Raw genomic sequence first — 23,525 nt, forward strand, 5'->3', positions numbered from 1 at the left:
CTGGTTCTCTGTAAATGCTAGTTCTATTGCTTATAGGCACAAAAAGGGACACATGTGGGAGTCTCTCTGTGACAGAGACCTCTCCACGGTGCAGATGTGGGTTCAATGGAATTGCTTTGCCCATGAGTTGGCACTCACCAGTCTTGAGGCAGCTTGAATGTAAAACGTTCTGTTCTTCTTGCCTTTTTCCAGAGAGAATTTCCGGTTCCTGAGCAGTTCAAGACAGTATGGGATGGATCCAAGCTGGTCACTGAACCTGCAGAAATTATGGCCTAATCTCCAGAAAGCCTGGGCCCCCCCCAACCTCGGTCCCATCACACAAACACAAGCAAGCAGCATTCAAGAGCTCCAGCGCCAACTCGTTAGTTAAGCCTCCAACAGAGCTCTAGAAACAGCGTCGTGTCTGGCACGCCTTTGTGGGCATTCTGAAATATTTAACATTTCTTCATGACTTACCTTTGTGTGTGATTTTAGTTCCACATAACTTGTGAGCACTACTGATTGAAAGGAAAAGAAAAAAGAATTCTGATCCCCTTGTATCCTTAACACAGTCACTGATGGGTAAAAATACTGCATGTATCACTTTTACACTTAGGCTTAATTGCTAGTCGGAAAAAAAACCTTTGAGAATCAACGTCCTTTTTACCTTTTAGACTATTTCAATATGATGTAATAGTAGTAGTGTGGCCAGAAAAATGTATGATTTTTTTTCTTATTTTTACTACATTTTCATCTTTATCGGTGTGGATACACTATCAGCATGAATTCATATTTCAGTCCATGTCCTAAAAATAAATAAGAAAATTCCACATATAAGGACCAAATTTGGTTTCTTGGTCCTTGGAAGACCTATATCCTTAATAGTTAGTAAAATACAAAAGTAAGGGGCTAGGGTTGTGGCTCAGCAGTAGAACGCTTGCCTAGCACATGTGAGGCCCTGAGTTCGATCCTCAGCACCACATAAAAATAAAGAAGGTTAAAATAAAAGTAAATTTCTAATTATTCATCTTCAGTATTGTTCCTCCATGTCACGTGACAACTCACTTTTCTGCATACTCTTCTGCCAAAAGATCGGCATAAGAGGAAGCAATGTTTCTGCTACATGAAATCTCATAATTTTGCTCTGAGAACAGCTCAATTTTTGTTTTCCATTTTTGAGCCTGTTAAATATCAGATGCCTTGTAAATGGTGTTGTGCTTTATTATAGAATCATTTCTTCTTTCCCATTTGCCAGACGCTAACCAGTCTCAAAAATGACCATGAAAAAAGCCATAGCTATATTACTTCTTCTAAAACCTAAAGAATTGTTTGTTGGTTTGGCTTGCTGCTCCTATTTTGTAGTCTTGATAGTATCTGCTTTTTAAAAATGAGTAACTATGATATTCCTTTGTATCTTTTTGGTACATAGTGCTGAATTGTAACTTCTTGGATCACGTGTGATAAAGTGTCATTCTGTGCTTGCAGAAACAACACAAGCATATATATTGTGCCTATGACAGCCTTTGGAACATATCATTTCCGTTTTTTAAAAATATCTTCTATATCCATATAGCATTCAAATTACTAATGCTCATGTACCAAGGTTTTGCTACAAAAATTTTTGTCTGAATGAATATTGTTGTGGCTTTAATAAATATCATTTTTGAACTGTAAACTTATTCCAAAAGAGAGTAAAATTCTAATTGTTTATATACTGTGATGAATTCTGGGTATTAAGATTATTTTTTGTTGCACTTTGATTTTTCCCCTTGCTCATACATGAAACTTAAAAGACAGATGAGTCCTTCTGGTTGATAGTGTATTCAGCATATGATCAGCTTTCCTAAAGAATGGTTCCTTCAAGGTAGATACCAGATGAAGCCATTGTAGTTGGAAGGCCTTCAGAAAATTCTAGAATCAAGGCCTCTTCACAGAGAAAACACCTGCTTCAGGTCTTTTTAATATATAGATGCCAGAATAGGTGATTTTATAAATATGATACTACATACTATATGTTAATAGATTATAATAGGAATGACATGATGAATTTATGAATAAACTTTAGAGGAAAGTAATTATATGAAAAGAAATTACTCTTACAAGGACATATTACACACCCATTATATAATAATAACTTTCCATGGAAAAATAAGTCCACTCAAAATCCTTAGGGTCTGTCAGTCAGCCTTGGATTAACATCAGCTTTTCAACATGCTTTACCCCTGAAATGCAAATCGGGACTTATTTACCAGCTGATTTACCAGCTCTGTATGCCTTAAGGCACCTTCCACCTGCCAGACTTGTTAACCAGTAGGTTAAATTTATTGAAAATTTTTTGGCAGTGTATAAAAATTCAAAAAGAAAATGCTGTATTTCCAATAAGCTTTGTTTCTTGTTCCTTATTGAATTCCAATGCTCTATCTATTGAATAAGAAATCCACACTTTGCAGAATCAATGACACATCCATTCTTAAGAAGTCAAAATGAGGACTGGGGCTGTGGCTCAGTGGTAGAGCACTTGCCTAGCATGTGTGAAGCCCTGGGTTTGATCCTCAGCACCACATAAAAATAAATAAATAAAGGTATTGTGTCCAAAAAATAAATATTTTTTTTTAAAAAAAGAAGTCAAAATGAGAATCTGTCAAAAGTAAGCGGGGCAAGGGTCTCCTATACTTCTTTACTTTGTAGAATTACAGGATAAAGATGAACAACCAACACAGGCATCATGCTTGTGATCCCAGTGACTTGGGAGTTCCAACAGCTTGGGAGGCTGAGGCCCTAAGCAACTTACCAAGACCCTATCTCAAAATAAAAAAGGGGCTAGGAATGTTGCTCAGTGGTTAAGCACCTCTAGGTTCAATTCCTGCTACCAAAAAAAAAAAAAAAAAAATTGAAAGAGGTTTTATCTTCAAAATTCTATCCTCAATGATATTGTTCTCTTAGATAATGCATTGCAAACAGTTTTCCTTATACAGCAAAATGTTTTGATGTGAATAGTCAGTACTAACCACTCTCTATCTAGGAAGCTGATAGGAAATACATATAGCTCTATTCATTTATTCTTTCTCTCATTGAAAATGTCTACTTCAAGTTCTAAGAATCTAGATGAGTGTATCCAGGAAATCCTCTCATCTTAAAGACAAGAAGGCTGAGATCCTATGACATTAACTTCTTATAGAAGCAGCAAGTGAACCTAAGGACAAAACACTTGGGCTTATGGTCTCCTATTTCTGAAACTCTGAAAGTTTATCAAATCCAGTGTCTTCGTCTCAGTCCTTGTCCATTAACATTCCTGACACTGCCCTTTTCTTACTAAACTCCCTTGATTTTGTGATAGGCCACATGCTTCTCTGGCTCCTTTCCCTTCTACCCCTTTGTTTCCCCTCAAAAGCTCATTTGTCTCCCTTAACTTCATCACCTCTACATAGATGATTCCCAGATCCACCTCCAGGATTCTTAACTCCTTGTGTCCACAGAGAGTGTCCGTCCACCTGCCTGCCCCCAGCTTCACTCAACGTGGCTAAAATTAAAGTGCATTTTCCACACACGTCCCTGTATTTCAGTTAAGGCACCTTAGGCTTTCCATCAGAAGATTTAAAATCATCCATTTCCTGTGTTAGGAAATGCTGAGAGAGCCAGAGATGGGGGAAACGGGGGTTCTGTCTTGAATATGTATAATATTTTAACTGTAAAGGGAAGGTAAACATTTGGGTCTATGGATTTGGAGTCCTTGTCACTGAAACCAAATACTTAGGAATTATCTCATGAGTTTAATATTCCAAAAATGAATTTCATTAAGCGTTCTCATTTCAGAAGAATTTATTTAAAACCAATGGCACTTTCTGTACCACTTCAGATACACATATGATTTTGAGGGCTTTAATTGCTTCAAAGGAGAGAGGTTGATTTTACAATGTCACAATTTCTTGTGCACTTTTAACCATTTCATTGTTTCTTTCTGTGAAGAAGCTTATATCTGTGTGTCAAGAGAAAAAGAAACCAGCTCAAGTTACCCAGTGATAATTTGATGATTTTTTTCCAAATGTTTTTTTTTCCTCTTTTGTTTGCTTAGTACATTGGCACAGAATATGCAGCTAACAAAGGGTAATGTTTACCTATCAGAAAATTTTGGTTCAGCTTACCTTCCAATTAAAGAGTCATTTTATATTTAAAGGTAATTTTTACCTACAACTATCATTTTGCACATTTGAGTTATATGTCCACTATATTTCAACACATTACCTTTTAGGACCATCCGTTGTCAAAAAGAATACCCCATAATGACATGAAGACTCAGATGAAAGGAATACATAATAGCAGTTTATAAATTGCATTTTACAATATCACAAAGGTTTGTTCTTTTAAAAATCAGTTAATAATTTCCTCTAGCCAATAATTCATCCTGGCAACTAATCAGAAACTGCATCTTAATTTTTTTTTGCTATTTTTAGTAATCATTCCTTGAACTCATTTCATCCACCCAAAAGTCAATAAACCTATAATGGAAGTCTTCCTGTGAACAGAGCGGTTCTGTAGATTTGTTTGGAAAGACAGACTCGCTTGGGAAGCCTGTGATTGCTCTTTCCTGCTCATGGTCCCTGTGGAGCCTAATCGTGTCCACACATAATGAACAGCAGGCATCCCCCAGAAAAGCTGATGCTAATGACACATGTCCTCTGGCTGCCTGTCCTTCTTTCAGCTGATATTATGACAGCCCTTGCTTCAGGCATTCTCTTCCGTTTAAAAGCTGTAGAGAAAATATCAGAGTTAGGTAGATGTAGTCTGTTGGTTCCAGGAGAGTGATTGCTTCCTGCAACCATGCTTCTTAAAATCTATGAGGCTTACAGATATTTAAAGACACTGTCCTGTAGTATTACTGAAAGATGTGCAGAGCCAGAGAAAGAGTTTTCAAGAACCATGTAAAATATGCATCTATAGAAAAGAGTATAGATTCACAGCCATATGCTTTTAAAGAAGTTGTAAGGTTAGGCATTCTTTATGTTCTGGGACAGAGATAAAAGTTGGAGGAAATAATCAACAATTCTCTATTATGAATGGCATTACTTTAACTCTGACCGTGGCCAAATGAAGCATAGATTTTGGTATTTGTTTGGCTGATGGAAAAGTGAACTTGAAAACCTAAGTTATCCAAATTGCCTGTCTAAATCCACTGAATATGTGGTGGGCATTTTCCCTGTATGCTCAGTCAGAGTTGATGTACAAGCCTCTGAAGAGTACAGACGGAACATTTTAATGGAAGCCCATTCAGGGAATGTGGAATTCAGAGAAAGACGCCCCATTGTTAACAACTGAAATCTGGTTCATAGAGTTACCAAAATGTTCTCTCATTTGTTAGCATCTAAAATAATCACACCAGCAATATGGTCTACATTCTGCAGACTGCTTTTACCAACTGGCTAGACAGCCATTTTCTCTAATTAAATTAACCTCCTACTCTATAGTTTACAGAAATAAGTCTCTCTGGCTCAAAAAGGCTTCAGTGTCTCACCAGATAAAGATAATTCCGATAGGGTTTATTGTCAATGGGGGAAAAAGGCATACTTCATTAAGGCTCCAAAAAAGTAGCCCTTACATTCATGGAAAGGAACTTGGCATGGAGGCAGAAGGTCTGGTTCGAATTCTGGAGCCACTAAAGGTGTGTCCATAATACCTTTAAAGATGTCCGTAATACCTTTGAAGATATGATCATTTAAAATGAGATCAGTGTGTTAAAATTCTTTTCAAACATGAAATTAACAAATATACAATAAAAATTGTCTATAACAGAAGCCCCTGCCATCCATCACAATTTATTCTCTCCTTAATAGACTAAGTTCCCAGCCTCCCTTGCAGTTGCATGGCCTTCCAACTAGATGTGAGTGATGTTGGGTAATTTTTTAATGTGGGAAGTCTTAGTTAAGAATAACCTTTTTTTCCCCAAAGGGGAGGGAAAGGAAGAAAGGGGGCAAAGGGGTAGGAAAGATGGTGGAATGCGATGGTCATCATTACCCTAAGTTCATGTATGAAGACACAAAGGGTGTGACTCTACTTTAGAATGATTACTAAAAAATTGTTCTCTGTATGTGTTATTCATTCTGTTGTCATATATAACAAATTAAAATTTTAAAAAAGAATAACCTTTTTAAAATTTTTATATTTTAGTTATAGATGGACATAATACCTTTTTTTTTTTTTAAATGCGGTGCTGAGGGTTGAATCCAGTTCCTCACACACACAGGGCAAGCACTCCACCACTAAACTACAGCCCCACCCCTAGAACAATCTTTTAAAGAGCATGTTTCTCCATATTCCCTTTCCCTCCACCAACCAGATCCTGGGCAGGGCAACCAGCCTCAATCATGCAAATGACAATATTATCTGGTTAGACAAGAAATACCAAGTGGAAAGAGCCTATGACTCATACCTGAGTCACAAAATGGAAGATAGACAAAGACAAGAACCTGCCCTAGTTAGTTACATGAGAAATAAACCTGTATAGCATGCAGTGGATGGTATGTATCCCCAAAGTGCATAGTTGGAAACTAAATTCCAATGTCAAGAGACCATTGAGATCATGAGGGCTCTACCTTCATAAATGGATTAATATCTTCATCATAGGAGTGAGTCACTTACTGTGGTAGTAGTTTCCTGATGAAAGGAGGTCTGGTCCCCTCCCCTGCCCCCACTCCATCTTCCCTTCACCTGAATGGGCACAAACATGCACAGTCTCTTGCCCTTCTGACTTTTCCAATGGGAGAAGAGAGCACTAAGGGACTAACCATAATGGGCCTCTCAGCCTTGGACTCCCCAGCCTCCAGCACTGTAAGAAACAAACCTGTTCTTTGTAAATTACACAGTCTCACGTATTCTGTTAGAGCAGCACAGATGGACCAAGACGACTGTGCTTAAACAACTGCAAATTGGATTTACTTACCAGAGTAGTTTAATCTACCAAAACAAACATGCTACCTAAGAAGCTCTGGTTTGCTGGTTCAGTGGGAAGAAATACATTTTAAGGACTTGGAAAGAGGTGTACAATATGCTATCAAGCAAAATGAGCATTTATCAGAAAACAGAGTGTAAGAACATTTTTACTAAAATGCAAGTCAATTAAAAGAACAATATTGTGTTTGATTATAAAACTGTATATTTGATGGCAGCATAGTTTAGCAACTTAGTGAGGCCCTAAGCAATTCGTGAGACCCTGTCTCAAAATGAAAAAATATTAAGGGCTGAGGATGTGGCTCAGTGGTTAAAAGCCCCTGGGTTCTATCCCTGGTACAATAAATAAGTAATAATAATTTTTTAAAAAAAAATTCTTGCTTAAGAGCAAGAATACTAGTTTCATTACTTATCAGCTGTATAATTGTTGGAAAAATCATTTAACTTATCTGCACTTCAGTTTGTTTATCTCCCTTAGACTTATCCCATCGGATTGTTGTGTAAGGTAAATGAATTCATACATGTGAAGTATACGATAAATGTTATATAAGAATTAGCTGTGATTTTCATTATAGCATACAGAAAATATGAAAATACACACACTAAAATGGTAACAATGACTCTCTCTTTAAGATATAGGTTAGAGGGAAATACTTTTTGCTTTCTACTCTCTTCATTTATTTGAATATGTCAGAACATGCATTTTACTGTGAAAATCTCCATAATCTTTTGTGGTTTACCAAACATCCGATAATTTTTAAATGCATTCAGAAGAAGATAACTACCTTTTAGTGCATCATTTTTTGTCTGTTTCAAATTACAAGTTGTTTCAAAATAATACATATGAGGAAAATGTTTAATAAAAAAACAAGAAAAATACATAATCCAAAAGGAAAATCAAGTAATGTTTTTAAATGCTTACTTAAAAACAAAAGATAGTAAAAGACAATTGCCAGCATAATTGCTAAGAACCTAGTGATTTTAATTCAACAAATGAAATATTTTAAAGATATTTTCTATGTGGTTGGTACTTAGGATATAGAGGGGGGTGGGGGGGAATGAAATAATCCAGTCTGCCTTGAGGGAAAATAAAAGCAACTTGGGAGGCTGAGGCAGGAGGATCTCAAGTTCAAAGCCAGCCTTAGCAACTTAGTGACGCCCTTAGCAATTCAGTGAGACCCTGTCTCAAAATGAAAAAATATTAAGGGCTGAGGATGTGGCTCAGTGGTTAAAAGCCCCTGGGTTCTATCCCTGGTACAATAAATAAGTAATAATAATTTTTTTTAAAAGGCACATATCAAACACAGTATTTCACAATGTTGGAAATAAAAGATAGGCAAATAATGGGAAATTAATAAGCACAGAACAATAAAGCAAGGGTTACAATATTAATAATATAGAATACAAATTAATAACATATAAAGTGAAACCTTAGAATCTGCAAAGTAAATATTACATGGGCCATGATCTCTGAATGTAAGACAATAAAGCAAAAACTTAAAGCTCAACCAAAGTAATTTAAGCACTGAAAAGGTGAGCTGTTTAAACCGTTTGTTTTTTGAGACAGGTTCTCGCTGTGCTGCCCAGGCTGGCCTCAAACTCCAGATACTCCTGCATCAGCCTCCTCAGGAGTTGGGATTACAAGTATGTGCACCACAGTACCTGGCTTTAAAGAGTTCTTGAATCAAAGAACAAAACAGGATTGCAGTAACAGTTTGGTGACTACAAAAGCTCTGACTATAAAAAAATATAGGACAATTTGCATTTTTGTCAAAAAGTTAGGAAACAGAAGCAAAAATAATTAAGAAATATAGGAGATATGAATATGCAAAAATAAAGCAAAATTAAAGAATTTAGAAACTTAAAAGGTTATTTGTGTGTGTGTTTGAATAAGCAGCAAAGAGTGTGGAAATTGCCTTAATAGTGAGAGGAAATTCTTTGGGAGACTAAGATAAACATCTTTCCTTGTGATTCGAATTTGCTATAATAGGCTTATATTACTTTTGTAACTAAAAATAGATGATAGGTAGGCAAACAAATAAAGAATATTCTGATTTTTGAAGGAGAGCTAGAAAGTTCCAGCTATTATATAAACTATTTTCCCAATAGGGTACAGAACACATTTAAAATTAATCACATAACAGTTGAAAATTAATATTTCAAATTCCAAAATGGAAAAATTATACAGGCATTCTCTCTAAACTCAAGACAAGGGCTGGGATTGTGGCTCAATGGTAAAGTGCTCGCCTAGCATGCATGAGGCACTGGGTTCAATCCTCAGCATCACATTAAAAATAATAATAATAATAATAATAATGTGCCCACCTAAACTAAAAAATAATACATATATAAATAAATATTTTTAAAAAATAAATAAACTCAAGACAATAAAGCTACAAAATGAGAATTAAATAACTAAAAGATTAACTAACTTTGACAGGTAGTTTAATTCTTCAGTGGCAACAAATGTCTTTAGATCTGACTCAATTTTGACAATTTGCCTTTTTCTAGAAAATAATCCACATTCTCTGGGTTTTCACAATTGTTGGGATGAAGTTGAACACTGAGTTCATTAGATTGTGTTATTTATAAAAATTGTTTCAGTATTTTATATTCTTTCCTCTTAATGTTCTAGAGTTGCAATTTCTCCTTCTTAACATTGACAAAATTTTATGCATTGCACTTTTTTTCTTCAAAGAACTAGTAACTGGATTTATTGACAAATTGTATTATCCCTATGTTTTCTAATCACTGAATTTTTGATGACTAGCTCATGTATTTTTGTTGGTTTGCTTTTATAAATATAATTTGCTTGACTTGAATCTTTGTACCCTAGTGCTCATATTTCTGTACATTCCTAAAAGGGGGATTCATGAGTTATAGGCCTCACAAATTCTGAATTTTTGTGGATGCTGCCAAATGAGCCTTCAAAGAAGTTGTGCAAACTTGTTCATCTGACGGCAAGAGCAAGAAGAGCCAAGAACACAGTGGGAAGCTGATGGAGTTAAGCTGAAGTTTCGGGGCCTGCCCTGCTTGTGCTCAACGCCAGATTGGCTAGGCAATGGGTCCAATTTATCATGATGATAAGATCATGTGCAAAATAAATAACAACAGGGAGGGGAAGCGCAGCACTCAGACTAGGGGCATCCACTTTGGAGAGAGGTCAGGGAGGAGTTTGGGAAGAGCAGGGCCACCCACCATCAAGGGCAAAATTCCAAGAGAAGGATCTGAATCAGGCCCAGAAGAGCTAAACAGACCCAGTGCTCAAGAGCTTCCGTGTTCACTCCCCCTGGGTTGGTGGCTTCAGTGCCAGTAAAGGCAGCAGCAGAAGCAAAGAAATGTTTCCCATACCCTTCAAGCCAACGCTTTAGATGTTATAAATATTTGCTCTTTTGTCTTTCATAAGAGCTTTCCTTAATTTATTTTCATAGAACCCAGAGCCTTATACAGACCAGGCAAATGCTCCACCACTGAGTTATAATAATAATTATGCTCATGTAATCATAAGTAAATAATAATGTTTAATAATAATTATTAGTTAATTATTATTTTAAAATACTTTTTAGTTATTGATGGACCTTTATTTGTATGTGGTGCCGAGAATCGAACCCAGTGCCTCACCCATGCTAGGCAAGTGCTCTACCACTGAGCCACAACCCCAGCCCCTAATTATTATTATTAAATGATAATAATTTCTGTTGTTGACTGGATCAAAGCCAAACTTGGCTCCCTCCCTTGACATTTGTGCATAACATGACTCTCTAACATGTCACCCAGTTCTCTTTTTGACCCTTTCCTCTGTATGTCACAATCATTTTCTTCACACATCCTACTTATTTTGAGCTTTTTATCTTGTGATGTTAATACCTAAAAGAATGCTCTCCTTTCACCCCAATTTCATAGTTCAAAGGTAAAATCTATTCCTCATTTTTACCAGAATCTCATGGGCAATATAAATATATGCATAAATAACTTGGAGCTAATCGACAGTCCTTCGTTTTTGTTAATATAAAACAGAAAAGGTTAAATTGATGTTCTTTAAGGTCCTGGGGTACTGTGGGGCCTGAAGGACACGGTGGTACTCTTAGCTTTGGAAACTCCCCCACCTACTGGTTGCCCTGAGTCCTGTTTACATTACATAATGAGGCTTCTGGTTGTTTTACAGTAAGTAGGACCTGCTTTTAAAAGTAATGTGTGCCTCTTGTGATTGATGATTTATTTATAAACCACTTCAAATTCCTCAAATCAAGAAGTCTATCATAAAGAAAAATATATTCTGATAATATAAAATCTTTAAAAGCAGATGACAAATTTCATAATGCTTTTTAACAACCACTGGGGGGCAGAAAAGCATTATGCAGCAATTCGCTCCAAGTTTGGCTAGAGGAGGAAAAAAATGCCTTCATTTATGTGTATTTCTAAAAAGTTAGCACTGAAATTAAGTCATTTTTAAATTAGCCTTTTATTTAGTGCATGTAGGCATCTTATTTGTAAATAAGCCTTTGGTAGCAGTTCAATTTTTTTTTTTTTTTTTTACAAATTGCTTTCTATCAATGTATTAAATCAGGCAAAATTTATCCCTGACTAAACACTCTAAAGACCAACTTGATAACTATGAGGACTGTAGACCACATATTACTAGTAAGAATAGTTCAAATAGGATGATGAGTTAAAAGTGTTTACCTCACTAAAAATTAGAGAAATCCATAATAAAACTACTGATTCATGACTGCCCAAGTTTTAAGCCTTTTCTTTTCAAGTTGGGCATGGTGGCACATGGATGGCTCAATGGTAAAGCATCCCTGGGTTCAATCACCAGTACTGGGAAAAAAAAATTAAATGAAAAAAAAAGATACCACTTTTCAGTTCTATCAAAATATGGATTCAAACATTGTTAAGAACAATCAATCAGGGGCTGGGGATGTGGCTCAAGCGGTAAAGCACTCTCCTGGCATTCGCAGGGCAGGATCCCCAGCATCACATACAAATAAAAAAATAAAGATGTTGTGTCCACCGAAAACTTAAAAAAAAAATATTAAAAAAATTCTCTCTCTCTTAAAAAAAAAAAGAACAATCAATCATTCTGAAAACAAATATATCACTTCTATGAAAACCACCACTTTCTCTGCCCACAATAACAATAAAACAGTGACAATGAATCCCTAAAACAATAATTAGCCACTCTACTAGCAGCTTCTCCTCCAAAACAAACTCCTTAAAGATCAGAACACAGGGGCTGGGGATGTGGCTCCAGCGGTAGCGCGCTCGCCTGGCATGCGTGCGGCCAGGGTTCGATCCTCAGCACCACATACAAACAAAGATGTTGTGTCCGCCGAAAACTAAAAAATAAATATTAAAAATTCTCTCTCTCTCATCTCATCTCTCTCTCTCTTTAAAAAAAAAAAAGATCAGAACACAGTTATTTATCTCTGCTTCATTTCCCTCCCCTCACCCCATGAAACTATCCAAAAGCCATCTCACAGCCATATTATTAGCTGGAAGGATCATAAACCAGCACTTGCTAATTTAATCTTAAGAGGAAGTTATTGAAAGGATATCAGAGCCCTTGAAAGTAAAGGAAGAAGTTGAAGTTGCAAGAGTTCCTCAGCAGTCTCTTCAGATAAGGACTGCAGCTGGCATTGAATTCACTCCATTCGAGAATCACTTGGCTCAAGTTTCCAAGTCCCAGCTAAGGTCACTCAGCTGAGCCTGGGTCACCTGCTGACCTGGTGGCTTGGAGTGTGGAGTGCCCCTGCAGTCCTACCACAGAAGCACAGACCAGGAGGGGTTTATTCGGTAAGAAATTGGGGAGCTGTCAGAAAAAGAGGGAGAGGGCTGGGGATGTGGCTCAGGCGGTAGCGCGCTCGCCTGGCATGCCTGCGGCCAGGGTTCCATCCTCAGCACCACATACCAACAAAGATGTTGTGTCCGCCGAGAACTAAAAAATAAATATTAAAAATTTTCTCTCTCTCTCTCTCTCTCCTCTCTCACTCTCTTTAAAAAAAAGAAAAAAGAAAAAGAGGGAAATAAAAACAGGGAAGGTGGTCAAAAAAGGAAAGGCAGAGCTGGGCGCAGAGCACGCCTATAATCCCAGAGGCTCCGAGGCTGAGGCAGGAGGATTTCGAGTTCAAAGCCAGCCTCAGCAAGAGCTAAGCAACTCAGTGAGACCCTGTCTCTAAGTTAAATACAAAATAGGGCTGAGGATGTGGCTCAGTGGTCAAGGGCCCTGAGTTCAATTCCCAGTACCAAAAAAAAAAAAGAAAAGAAAATGCCCACCATAGCTCTCATCTTGATTCCTTCTCTCTGGTTTGACAGCAGGTATTGCCCCCAATGTTGGTTAATTCTAGTGTCAACTACATTGGGCAAGGCTGAACGTTGCTTCTGGGTGTCTGAATAGAACAAAAAGTGGGGAAGGCGGGATCCCGCTGTTCTTTTGGTTTCCTGCCTGTCTTGTGAGTGGGAACATCAGGCTTCTCCCCACCTTGGACTGGAATTCACACCATTGATGCCCTGGTTTTCAGGCCTTTGGACTCAGACTAGAATCACATCGCTGGCTCTCCTGGGTCTCCGGTTTGCAGACAGCAGATCCTGTGCCAGATTCTCATAATATTATCTTCCCATAGCACACTACTGGTTCTATTTCTCTGGAGAACTCTATTCATACCACTCTCTTCTTAGGGAAAGTGTCTCTTCCCACTCAATCCTACTTTCCTTCCCATCTCAACAATTCCTTTTCTCCTTCTCCCCCCACCCCATTCTGTTCTTGGCTTTTCTTTCTTCTCATTTCATAAAACTTTCCACCTACTCCTCACTTCAAGTTCCATCTAGCTTGATCTTATCTTTACAGATACACTGTGTTCAAAGCTGGGAGCCTTGGATATCCCTGTACAGCCCCTTCTGCCATCTTGCTCATCCTCCTTCCTTGTTTCCATGAATAGCAGCACAATCCACGCCCTCAGTCATCCAAGCCACAAACTGTGTGCTTCTCTCTCACTTAAATCCATTCAATCACTAAGCTCCGCATATTGGGTTTCCTTTATGTCACGCAAGTGCTTGCTCTTCTTTACGTCCCCCTTGCTATTGCCTTCATTCAGCGGGTTCTCTTTATCTTAGCAAGATGATAATTTCCCAGGTGGAGTCCATGTCTTCCTGTTTACACCACGCAAACCATTTTGCACACTATTACTAGACAGAGATGTCTTTAAAAAGAAATATGACTACTTTTATTTCCCTGATAGAAATTATTTTATAGCTTCTGCTCTCTGTAAGACAAAGTCCAAACTCCCTCACCTGGAGAAAAAAAAAAAAGTCAAACCCCTCCCTACTGTTGCGATTCATCTCTATGTGGGGCCATCTCAGGCTGCCTCAGCCTGGCTCTTTTTACATGAACTCCACTCCTGTTGCACCCTCTCCCTGGAATCACCCTCCCTGCCAGGTCCATATAACAAAAGCTCAACTCAGAGTCACCTCCTACAAAGCCATTCCAAGTTCTCACCTGTGTCTTTGCAAGCAGAACTGATCACTCCCCACTTTGGACTGACACTTTAATCCTGTACTAACTGACACGCCAAGCTCTCCCGTATGTTCTGTCATCCCCTCAGCCACAACGGTGGTGTTTCATTCACCTTTGTATTCCAACACCCGGCACACATCCAGCACTTAACACACTCAGCAAATGAGCACAATGAATTGTGGCTAGAGGAGATGGAGAAGGTCTACATGTTCACTTGAGGAACTCAGAAGGAACAGAGTCACCATCACTTTCTGGTTAGAAGGCCTATGATTAATATATATATATATATATATATATATATATATATATATATATATATAAATATATATATATATATATATTTTTTTTTTCCTCTAGATAAGCTAGGCTTATCTAGAGAAATGCAATGTGTGCTGGTAACCCAATTCAGGTTGCATAGAACTGCCCAAGGAACATGAATGCTTTTCCCATTTTCATAGTTATACTAATATTTTAGAATATAAATCCATCTTGTACTCTTTTAATCTAGGGTCACTTGCCAATTTATTGACTTTCAGAGCTCCAAATCTTTGCTTTTTCTGCAATAACGGAACTAAACTCTGTAAACGCTTCTTCCATGCTAGCTAGTTTGGTGGTAAGAAGTAGCGTCTCTTCCTGGGACTCCTGGCTTATCATTCTGAACTTCAGTAGTGCCCAGTAGCTAGCAGCAAGCAGCACCTTCTCTTGGAGAGCTTCCCCCAGCACACTATCTTTGAGATGGTTTCCTTGTGGTATACTGGTGGTGAAGCTCCTTCCTGCAAGGGGCTTCTCCTAGCACGTTGTGGGGAATTCTGAGATGAGGCACTTCCCAGTGGATAGCTTTTCCCAACAAGCCTGGGACAAGATTTCTGAACAAGTCCTTGGTGACCCTCTTTGCCCACCAGTGAGCCACAATCATGCTCCCTTGAACAAGGTCTGGCTGTCAGCCCTGTTGGTGTAGAAGTTCTCCTCCTTGGGCACTTCATTTCAGTCCTACTGAAAGGTTAATAAAATAGGTACTTGTCACTCTGTTTTTCTATATGCTTAACAAAACACTGTTGAAATCTTGTTCCCAGGATGTGTTGTCCCCAACTGTGAACTCTTTGCTAATCTTGTTCCCAGGATGTGCTGTCCCCAACTGCCAAACTGCAGGATGCACTCCCTCACTCGGTTGCAGGCAAACTGCCCACTCACCCTGACCCATCAATGAACTTCCCTCCCTGCCCTCTCCAAGAAAAGTATATAAGCTCTGCTCAAGCGGTTCTCAGGGCTCTCTCTCTCTTTGCTATAGAGGGAGCCCCAGCATGCTGGTCTCCAAATAAACCCACCCTTCTGCTTTTGCATAAGACAGTCTCTTGTGGTCTCTTACTCCGACGTTTCGCTGGACCCTTACATTTGGTGCATTGGCCGGGAACTGCGCATCGCCGGAAGGGAGACCTCAACAAGACTCCTTTAGGGGGGTAAGTATGGCGCCTTATCTCCTTCTTCTTCTCCTCCTTGTTTTTCCTTTGTGATTGTCTGGCTTCTGGTTTCTGGCTTCTGGTTTTTGGCTCAGAGAAGAGCGAAAGCTCTCAGAGCTTCTGGGGGGGACGGAGGTGCCCCCATCTGGGAGGGACGGAGGTGCCCTCATCTGTCTTCTGGTTTTCTGGTTTTGGGTTGGCAGAGTGTGGTTGTCAGCGGAGAGCGTAAGTTCTCCCTGGCGGTGGTGGATAGACGTGTCCCTGAAGCCACAGACCACGTCTCCTCAAGGGACGCTTTGGGAGACTCTGGGGGGGACGGAGGTGCCCCCATCTGGGAGGGACGGAGGTGCCCTCATCTGTATTCTGCTGCCAACCCGTCTGGTTTTGCCGGCAACTATTCTTTCTCTCAGGTTGAATTCACTGTCTGTTTTTAATCTTTGCCTCTGGATTTGTGTTACACGTTTACTGTTCATTGTGTGTTCATTGTGTGTCCGTGTTGGTGTCACATTTGTCATTTGTATTGTCCCTGTCTTTGTTCAAGTAACTTTCATTATGGGACAGAGTCATTCCACGCCTCTGTCCCTGACCCTTGATCACTGGGCTGAAGTCCGCATAAGGGCTCAGAATCTTTCTTTTTCAGTAAAACGTCGGACCTGGCAGACTCTTTGTGCCTCAGAATGGCCTGCCTTTGGAATTGGATGGCCTCCAGAAGGATCTTTCTACTCCCCACTAATTCGAAAAATTAGAGATATTGTTTTTCAGCCGGGACCACATAGCCATCCAGATCAACAGCCGTATATCTTAACTTGGCAGGACCTTTGTGAATCTCCTCCTCCCTGGGTGAAGGCTTTTCTTGTCCCTGTTCCTGCTCCTACCCCTCCCCCTACGATTCTATCTCTCAAACCTCCTCCTCCACCCTTTGTTCTCCCTGAGTCTCAAGATTTGACTCTGCTGGACTCTCCTCCCTTTCCTTATCCCCTGCCTTCATTCCCCAACCCCCAACACCCTCTAAGAGATTCCCCTGCTGCTGACTCAGCTTCTCCACCACAGGAGGTTAAGCCAGCTCAGTGCCCTACAGATGACCCCCCGTGATACTTCCCCTCCGTCCTTATGGGCCAATGATAGAGGATGGCCATGGTGGAGAAATGCAAGCCTACCAGTATTGGCCTTTCTCCTCTTCAGATCTATATAATTGGAAAAATAACAATCCCCCTTTTTCCGAGGACCCCACCCGGCTCACAGGTCTGATCAAGTCATTGATGTTTTCACACCAGCCTACTTGGGATGACTGCCAACAACTCTTAGGCACTCTCTTCACGACAGAGGAACGAAAGAGAATCCTCCTGGAAGCAAGAGAAAATATCCTCGGACCAGATGGGCGACCGACACAACTTCCCAACATAATCGAAGCTGACTTCTCCTTAAACCGACCCAACTGGGACCCCAACACCTTTAAAGGTAGGGAGCATCTGTCCACTTATTGCCGGGCTCTAATAGCGGGTCTCCCAGCAGCCGCTAGATGGCCAACTAATTTGACCAAGGTAAGAGAGATTATTCAGGGGCCTAATGAATCACCCTCTATGTTTCTGGAGAGAATTATGGAGGCACATAGGAGATATACTCCTTTTGATCCTCAGGCAGAGGATCAAAAGGCATCTGTCATGATGGCCTTTATTGGGCAAGCTGCCCTGGATATTAAAAAAAAGTTACAACGCTTAGATGGATTGCAAGATATGACTTTGAGAGATTTAGTCAGAGAAGCTGAGAAGGTATACTATAAAAGAGAAACTGAGGAAGAGAAGGAACAAAGGAGGGAGAAAGAAAGGGAAGAAAGGGAGAAAGAAAGGGAGCAAAGGGAGGATGAAAGAAGCAAAAGACAGACTGAGGCATTGACTAAGGTCCTGGTCACAACAACAAATAGGCCAGAAGTTAAGAGACAGGGAGACAGAAAGAGATACCTGGGTCCACGCCAGAAGCCACATCTGGCCTCAGATCAATGTGCCTACTGTAAAGAAAAAGGACACTGGGCCAAAGACTGCCCTAGAAAGAAACAGCCACGCCAGCCAGCCATTCTAACTCTGGAGGATGACTAGGAAAGTCAGGGCTCAGATCCCCTCCCCGAGCTCAGGGTAACTTTTGAAGTGGAGGGGACCCCAGTAAACTTTGAAGTGGATACAGGGGCAATATGCTCAGCCCTTAAGGCCCCCTTGGGCCCTCTATCAACTAAAATGTCTCAAATTCAAGGGGCTAATAACAGTAAATATTGGGCTTGGACAACTAAGAGGACCATGGACCTGGGGAAAGGAAAAATCCATCACTCCTTCCTCCTTCCTAGTGATCCCAGAATGCCTAGCCCCATTGATGGACAGAGATCTGCTCACCAAACTCCAGGCCAGAATAACTTTTAACCCTGAAGGCCCCCAAATGAAATTTCTAAATCCTTCAGTAAAAACTCCTATAGTCATGGCTTTAACTATGTCAGTAGAAGATGAACATCAACTCTTCACACCCCCCAAGACTGATCAAACAGGCAAGCTATCCCAGAAATGGATAACAGATTACCCAGATGCCTGGGCAGAAACTGCTAAATTAGGCCTAGTCGTAAAACAACCTCCAATAATGGTGGAGTTAAAAACCTCAGCCTCCCCAATTAATATTAAACAATATCCTCTGAGCAAAGAAGCCCTGTCAATTGGCCTGGAACATTCTCCTGCTACCAGAAAAAAAGCCAGGAACTGGGGACTATCGCCCTGTTCAAGACTTAAGAGAGATCAACAACAGAGTGCAGGACATTCACCCCACAGTACCTAATCCGTACAATCTGCTTAGCACCCTGAACCCTGAGCGAAAATGGTATACTATTCTGGACTTAAAAGATGCTTTATTTTGCTTGCCTCTGCATAAAGAAAGTCAATTACTGTTTGCTTTCAAATGGGTAAACCCAGAAACTGAAACGTCTGATCAACTAACTTGGACCAGACTCCCACAGGGGTTCAAAAACTCCCCCACTCTTTTTGATGAAGCTCTCCACAGAGATCTCAATAACTTCAGAACCATGCACCCTGAAGTCACCCTACTCCAATATGTGGATGACCTGCTACTGGCAGCAGACTCCAAGGAAAACTGTAAGTCTGGGACTCAAGCACTACTATCTGAGCTTGCTCAATTTGGGTATAGAGCTTCTGTCAAAAAAGCCCAAATTTGCCAGCAAAAAGTAATCTTCCTAGACTATTCCCTTAGGGGCGATAAACAATGGCTCACTGAGCCCAGAAAACAAACTGTTGTGCAGATACCACCCCCATCTAACAAGAGGACAAATAAAGAGGCTAAATTGACAGCCCTAAACAGAGTAACCATGTTAACACTTTCCATATGGGGGAACATAAGTCAGGAGATTTAACTACGTCGGAGCACCCCGACAACTTAACATCTGAGGACACTGACACTGAACTCCTTGACAACACTGAACCCAACTTGCAATTTCAGAAAGCCCTACACTACGTTAAAAATGTACACCAACTCACTCACCTTGGTTCAAAGAAACTGCAGGCATTCCTAAAGGATCAGGAACAGAGTTTTCCACTAACTGGCTCACAGCGAAAGAAAATAGCTGAACAAGTAACAAAAGCCTGTCGGGCCTGTCAATTGGTTAATGCATACCCCTCCAAGCTTCCTGTAGGAAGACGCCTTCGAGGGACCAGACCAGGACAATTTTGAGAAGTGGACTTTACTGAAATTAAGCCAGCAAGGTATGGACTTAAATATCTCCTAATCTTTGTAGATACATTTTCAGGATGGATTGAAGCCTTCCCCGCAAAAAAAAAAAAAAAGAAAGAAATGGTGGTCAAGAAGATCCTGGAAGATATTTTTCCAAGATACGGCCTGCCTAAGGTAATAGGGTCCGATAATGGACCGGCGTTCATGGCCCAGGTAAGTCAGGGGTTAGCCAGGACCCTGGGGATTAATTGGAAGTTGCATTGCGCTTATAGACCCCAGAGCTCAGGACAGGTAGAAAAAATGAATAGAACCATTAAAGAGACCTTGACAAAATTAAGCTTAGAGACCGGCATAAAAGATTGGACTATGCTCCTGCCTTATGCATTGTTTCATGCAAGAAATACTCCCTCTGTTTCTTTGTGTAACCTAACCCCCTATGAAATTCTCTATGATGCCCCTCCTCCAATAAGGGACCTGACCCCAACTCTAAGACCTAACAATTCCTTTCACACCCTCTTGCTTGACAGACTTAAAGCTTTTAAAAAAAAAAACTCAGTGATACCCGTGGAAACAGCTGACCACTGCCTACCAACCTGGGGATGAAGGGACTCCACACCGATATCAAGTGGGAAACTTCATCTATGTAAGACGACATCAGGTGTCATCCCTAGAACCCTGCTGGAAAGGACCATACCAGGTGCTACTTATAACACCTACAGCGGTAAAGACTATCAAAGCCACAGTCATGGCTGTGTGGGGGAAAATCCGACTTCTTCTGTAAGTCATAAGGATGTAAACATACAGGGGCTACCTGATGGAACCCAAACCTCCACCAGTTCTCAGACCATTGCCCCCTTGCTGAAGTAACAGGTACTGAGGTATCTCTCCACCCATTCACTCCTCTCTTCTCCTCTCAGTGCCCACACCGGGACCCACCAGGACTATCCAAAATGTAATGAAAATGGCCTTTAAAGTTGCTTTGTCATCACTGAAAACAGGTTACTAAAAATTTAAAGTCCCTCACAGGCTTTTTGGGATACTCACTCCAGTCTTCCCCTCTGCTCTACCTGTTCTACTACTCAAGTTTTTATTGCTAAGAAAATCCCAAACCCCTTTCCCATTATTCTTCTACATCTCTCCTTCCTCATTCTCAGATCCACGGAGCTGCTCTCAGCACCGCCTTCCCTGTCCTCCCCCTCTGTACCAGGCCCACAGAAAAGTCTTAACTGACCTTCTCCAGAAGTCTTCACTATGGCTGACTTTAGGACTTTCAGCAAAAGAGTCCCTATAAAAGAGTTCAGTATAGATAAACTTCCTCTTTTCATGTTGCCCTGTTCTACTTGGCCACTGGCTGGAAAAATCAGCACTCCTAAGCTAGACACCCCCTTACTAGTTTTTCACAAAATATGTGAACAGGGCCTCTGGCCTTGAGCTGAGGCTTCACAGAGATGGCTACATTTCTAAGATAAAAAAGTTATCAACTGGGCGCCATGGTAACAGCTGGCAAGGAAAAAAAAAAAAATTCTCCCCCTCCCAGGTGTCCTTAAAAAGTTAACTTGCCCAGAACAGAGAAAAAAAAAAAATAACAGAAACAAAAACTGCTTTTTGTGAACTTCTGCAGACTGTGAACTTCTGAGCCCTTTCCCTTACATGCTGAGTACGGAGTTCTAAAGCTGCCTAAACTTGGGGTTCAGGGGATTAATTGATTACAGCGGAAGCAATGCCCTCTGAATCCGGTTGCAGCCAAATAGAACTGTTTCCCTGTCTTCAGTGCTATCTTAGGTGCCTTGCCTTATCCATCCCTACAACAGTATAATTCTATATACTTAAACATTATTTATGTTTTCATAAAATGGTCAACAGATGTGATTAATTATGTAATGGTGCAGATGTTTCCCAGAATGCTCTATCATGACGCAGGTTCATTTAAAGATCAAATAGGGGGGCATACAACCCGGTTTCACCGGGAACCTGTATCCCTCGCTTTAGCCATCTTATTAGAAATGGGAATTGCTGCAGGGGTGGGCACAGGAACCACTGCCCTGGTCCATGGGACACGACAAATGACCCAATTAGAAACAGCAATGGACCAAAACTTAAAGATATTAGAAACCTCCATCACAGCTTTGCAGGAATCTTTAACCTCTCTCTCTGAAGTTGTTTTACAGAACAGGCGAGGGTTGGACCTCCTCTTCATGAGAAAAAAGGGCCTTTGTGCTGCATTGAGGGAAAAATGTTGTTTTTATGCCGACCATACTGGAGTTGTAAGAGAATCTATGAGTAAACTAAAAAAACGCCTTGAAGAGCGTCAGAGAGAGAGAGATGCCCAAAAAGGGTGGTACGAGTCTTGGTTCACACAATCCCCCTGGTTAACTACACTTTTATCAGCCCTGGCCGGCCCTCTAATAATTCTTATATTGTTGCTAACTCTAGGACCCTGTTTGCTCAATCGTGTAATTTCCTTTCTCCAATCCCAAATTGGACAAGTCAAACTTATGGTAATCAGACAACAATATACCCCACTAGCAGACACAGAAGGTGACACCCCCCAATGATCACTTTTATGATTAAAAGTAGCCAGAAGAAAAAGTGGGAAATGAAAGGTTAATAAAATAGGTACTTGTCACTCTGTTTTTCTATATGCTTAACAAAACACTGTTGAAATCTTGTTCCCAGGATGTGTTGTCCCCAACTGTGAACTCTTTGCTAATCTTGTTCCCAGGATGTGCTGTCCCCAACTGCCAAACTGCAGGATGCACTCCCTCACTCGGTTGCAGGCAAACTGCCCACTCACCCTGACCCATCAATGAACTTCCCTCCCTGCCCTCTCCAAGAAAAGTATATAAGCTCTGCTCAAGCGGTTCTCAGGGCTCTCTCTCTCTTTGCTATAGAGGGAGCCCCAGCATGCTGGTCTCCAAATAAACCCACCCTTCTGCTTTTGCATAAGACAGTCTCTTGTGGTCTCTTACTCCGACGTTTCGCTGGACCCTTACACTACAAGTAGCGGCTACTCCATGTATCTGCTATTCTTATATAGTTTACAATTCTCTTTGCTTCTTATTAGCCAATCCTCATTTACTACAAGACTATTTTTATTTATTTTTATGTGGTGCTGAGGATCAAATCAAGTGCCTCATACCTGCCAGGCAAGAGCTCTACCACTGAGCCATAAACCCAGCCCCAACTCCAAGACTCTTAATAGTTCCTTCCAGCAAACATTGTCTGTTCAAAATACTATGTGCTCTCTATGTCTTGACTGGACTCCGACTGATGTAAGTGCTCATTTAACCCAAGTTTTACAAGTAATTAAATATTTAATGTTCACCAACAATCCTTCTGCCATTGTATGTTAGACATTACTCATTCTCCAGTAGACCTCAGAAATAACTCAAGCCAATAACCTTCCCTGAGTTCTTTCATACTGAAAATAAAATAGCCTATTCTCAGGGCTACTCAAAAGTCAGTTTTCTGGATCTAATGACCTTGATTCACATTTTCTTTGAATTATTAAACGTTACACTATTTTCTTCTCAAATGAAGTGTTAAAGTTTAGGCAATATATATATATATATATGCTTTTTTAAAAAACATTGTCTAGCACTTTTACTAGAATACATTTTGTTCATTTTCAGTTCTCAGACATATAGTATACTCTTTCTTTATATATAATAATACACAATAGTATATAAGATGTATAAAACCTTTATCTCCCCACTTTGTACATATATGTGCATATATATTCTCAGGAAGTTTTCTTGAATTATACTGCATTATATTTATTGTTACCTGTCTTAGATTTTCTTTTTTTCTTTTTTTTTTTTTAAAGAGAGAGTGATAGAGGGAGGGAGGGGGGAGAGAGAGAGAGAGAGAGAGAGAGAGAGAGAGAAATTTTTTAATATTTATTTTTTAGTTATTGG

General features: G+C 40.2%; 1 protein-coding gene and 2 long non-coding RNA genes across 3 annotated transcripts in view; 2 read left to right on the forward strand and 1 right to left on the reverse strand.

Moving 5' to 3' along the window:
• The window catches only part of Cap2 (cyclase associated actin cytoskeleton regulatory protein 2), a 127,818-nt gene extending 126,115 nt beyond the window's left edge, over positions 1 to 1,703 (forward strand). The window contains exon 13 of the mRNA XM_078020577.1: positions 193 to 1,703. Within this exon, the coding sequence (XP_077876703.1) occupies positions 193 to 276 (84 nt within the window). The 3' untranslated portion in view covers positions 277 to 1,703. The remainder of the gene's footprint in view (positions 1 to 192) is intronic.
• On the reverse strand, positions 1,395 to 8,712 carry LOC144366380 (uncharacterized). Its single transcript, XR_013425468.1, has 2 exons — positions 5,573 to 8,712; positions 1,395 to 4,726 (listed from the first exon to the last, which is right to left on the reverse strand). It is a non-coding gene; the product is annotated as an uncharacterized LOC144366380 (long non-coding RNA).
• A 6,715-nt stretch (positions 8,713 to 15,427) lies between these two features.
• LOC144366381 (uncharacterized) lies at positions 15,428 to 22,554 on the forward strand. The gene is made up of 2 exons (XR_013425469.1): positions 15,428 to 15,891; positions 20,136 to 22,554. It is a non-coding gene; the product is annotated as an uncharacterized LOC144366381 (long non-coding RNA).
• The last annotated feature ends 971 nt before the right edge of the window (positions 22,555 to 23,525 follow it).

The sequence above is a fragment of the Ictidomys tridecemlineatus genome, chromosome 8 (genome assembly GCF_052094955.1).
Source record: "Ictidomys tridecemlineatus isolate mIctTri1 chromosome 8, mIctTri1.hap1, whole genome shotgun sequence".
In the NCBI taxonomy this organism is placed as follows: Eukaryota; Metazoa; Chordata; class Mammalia; order Rodentia; family Sciuridae; genus Ictidomys; species Ictidomys tridecemlineatus.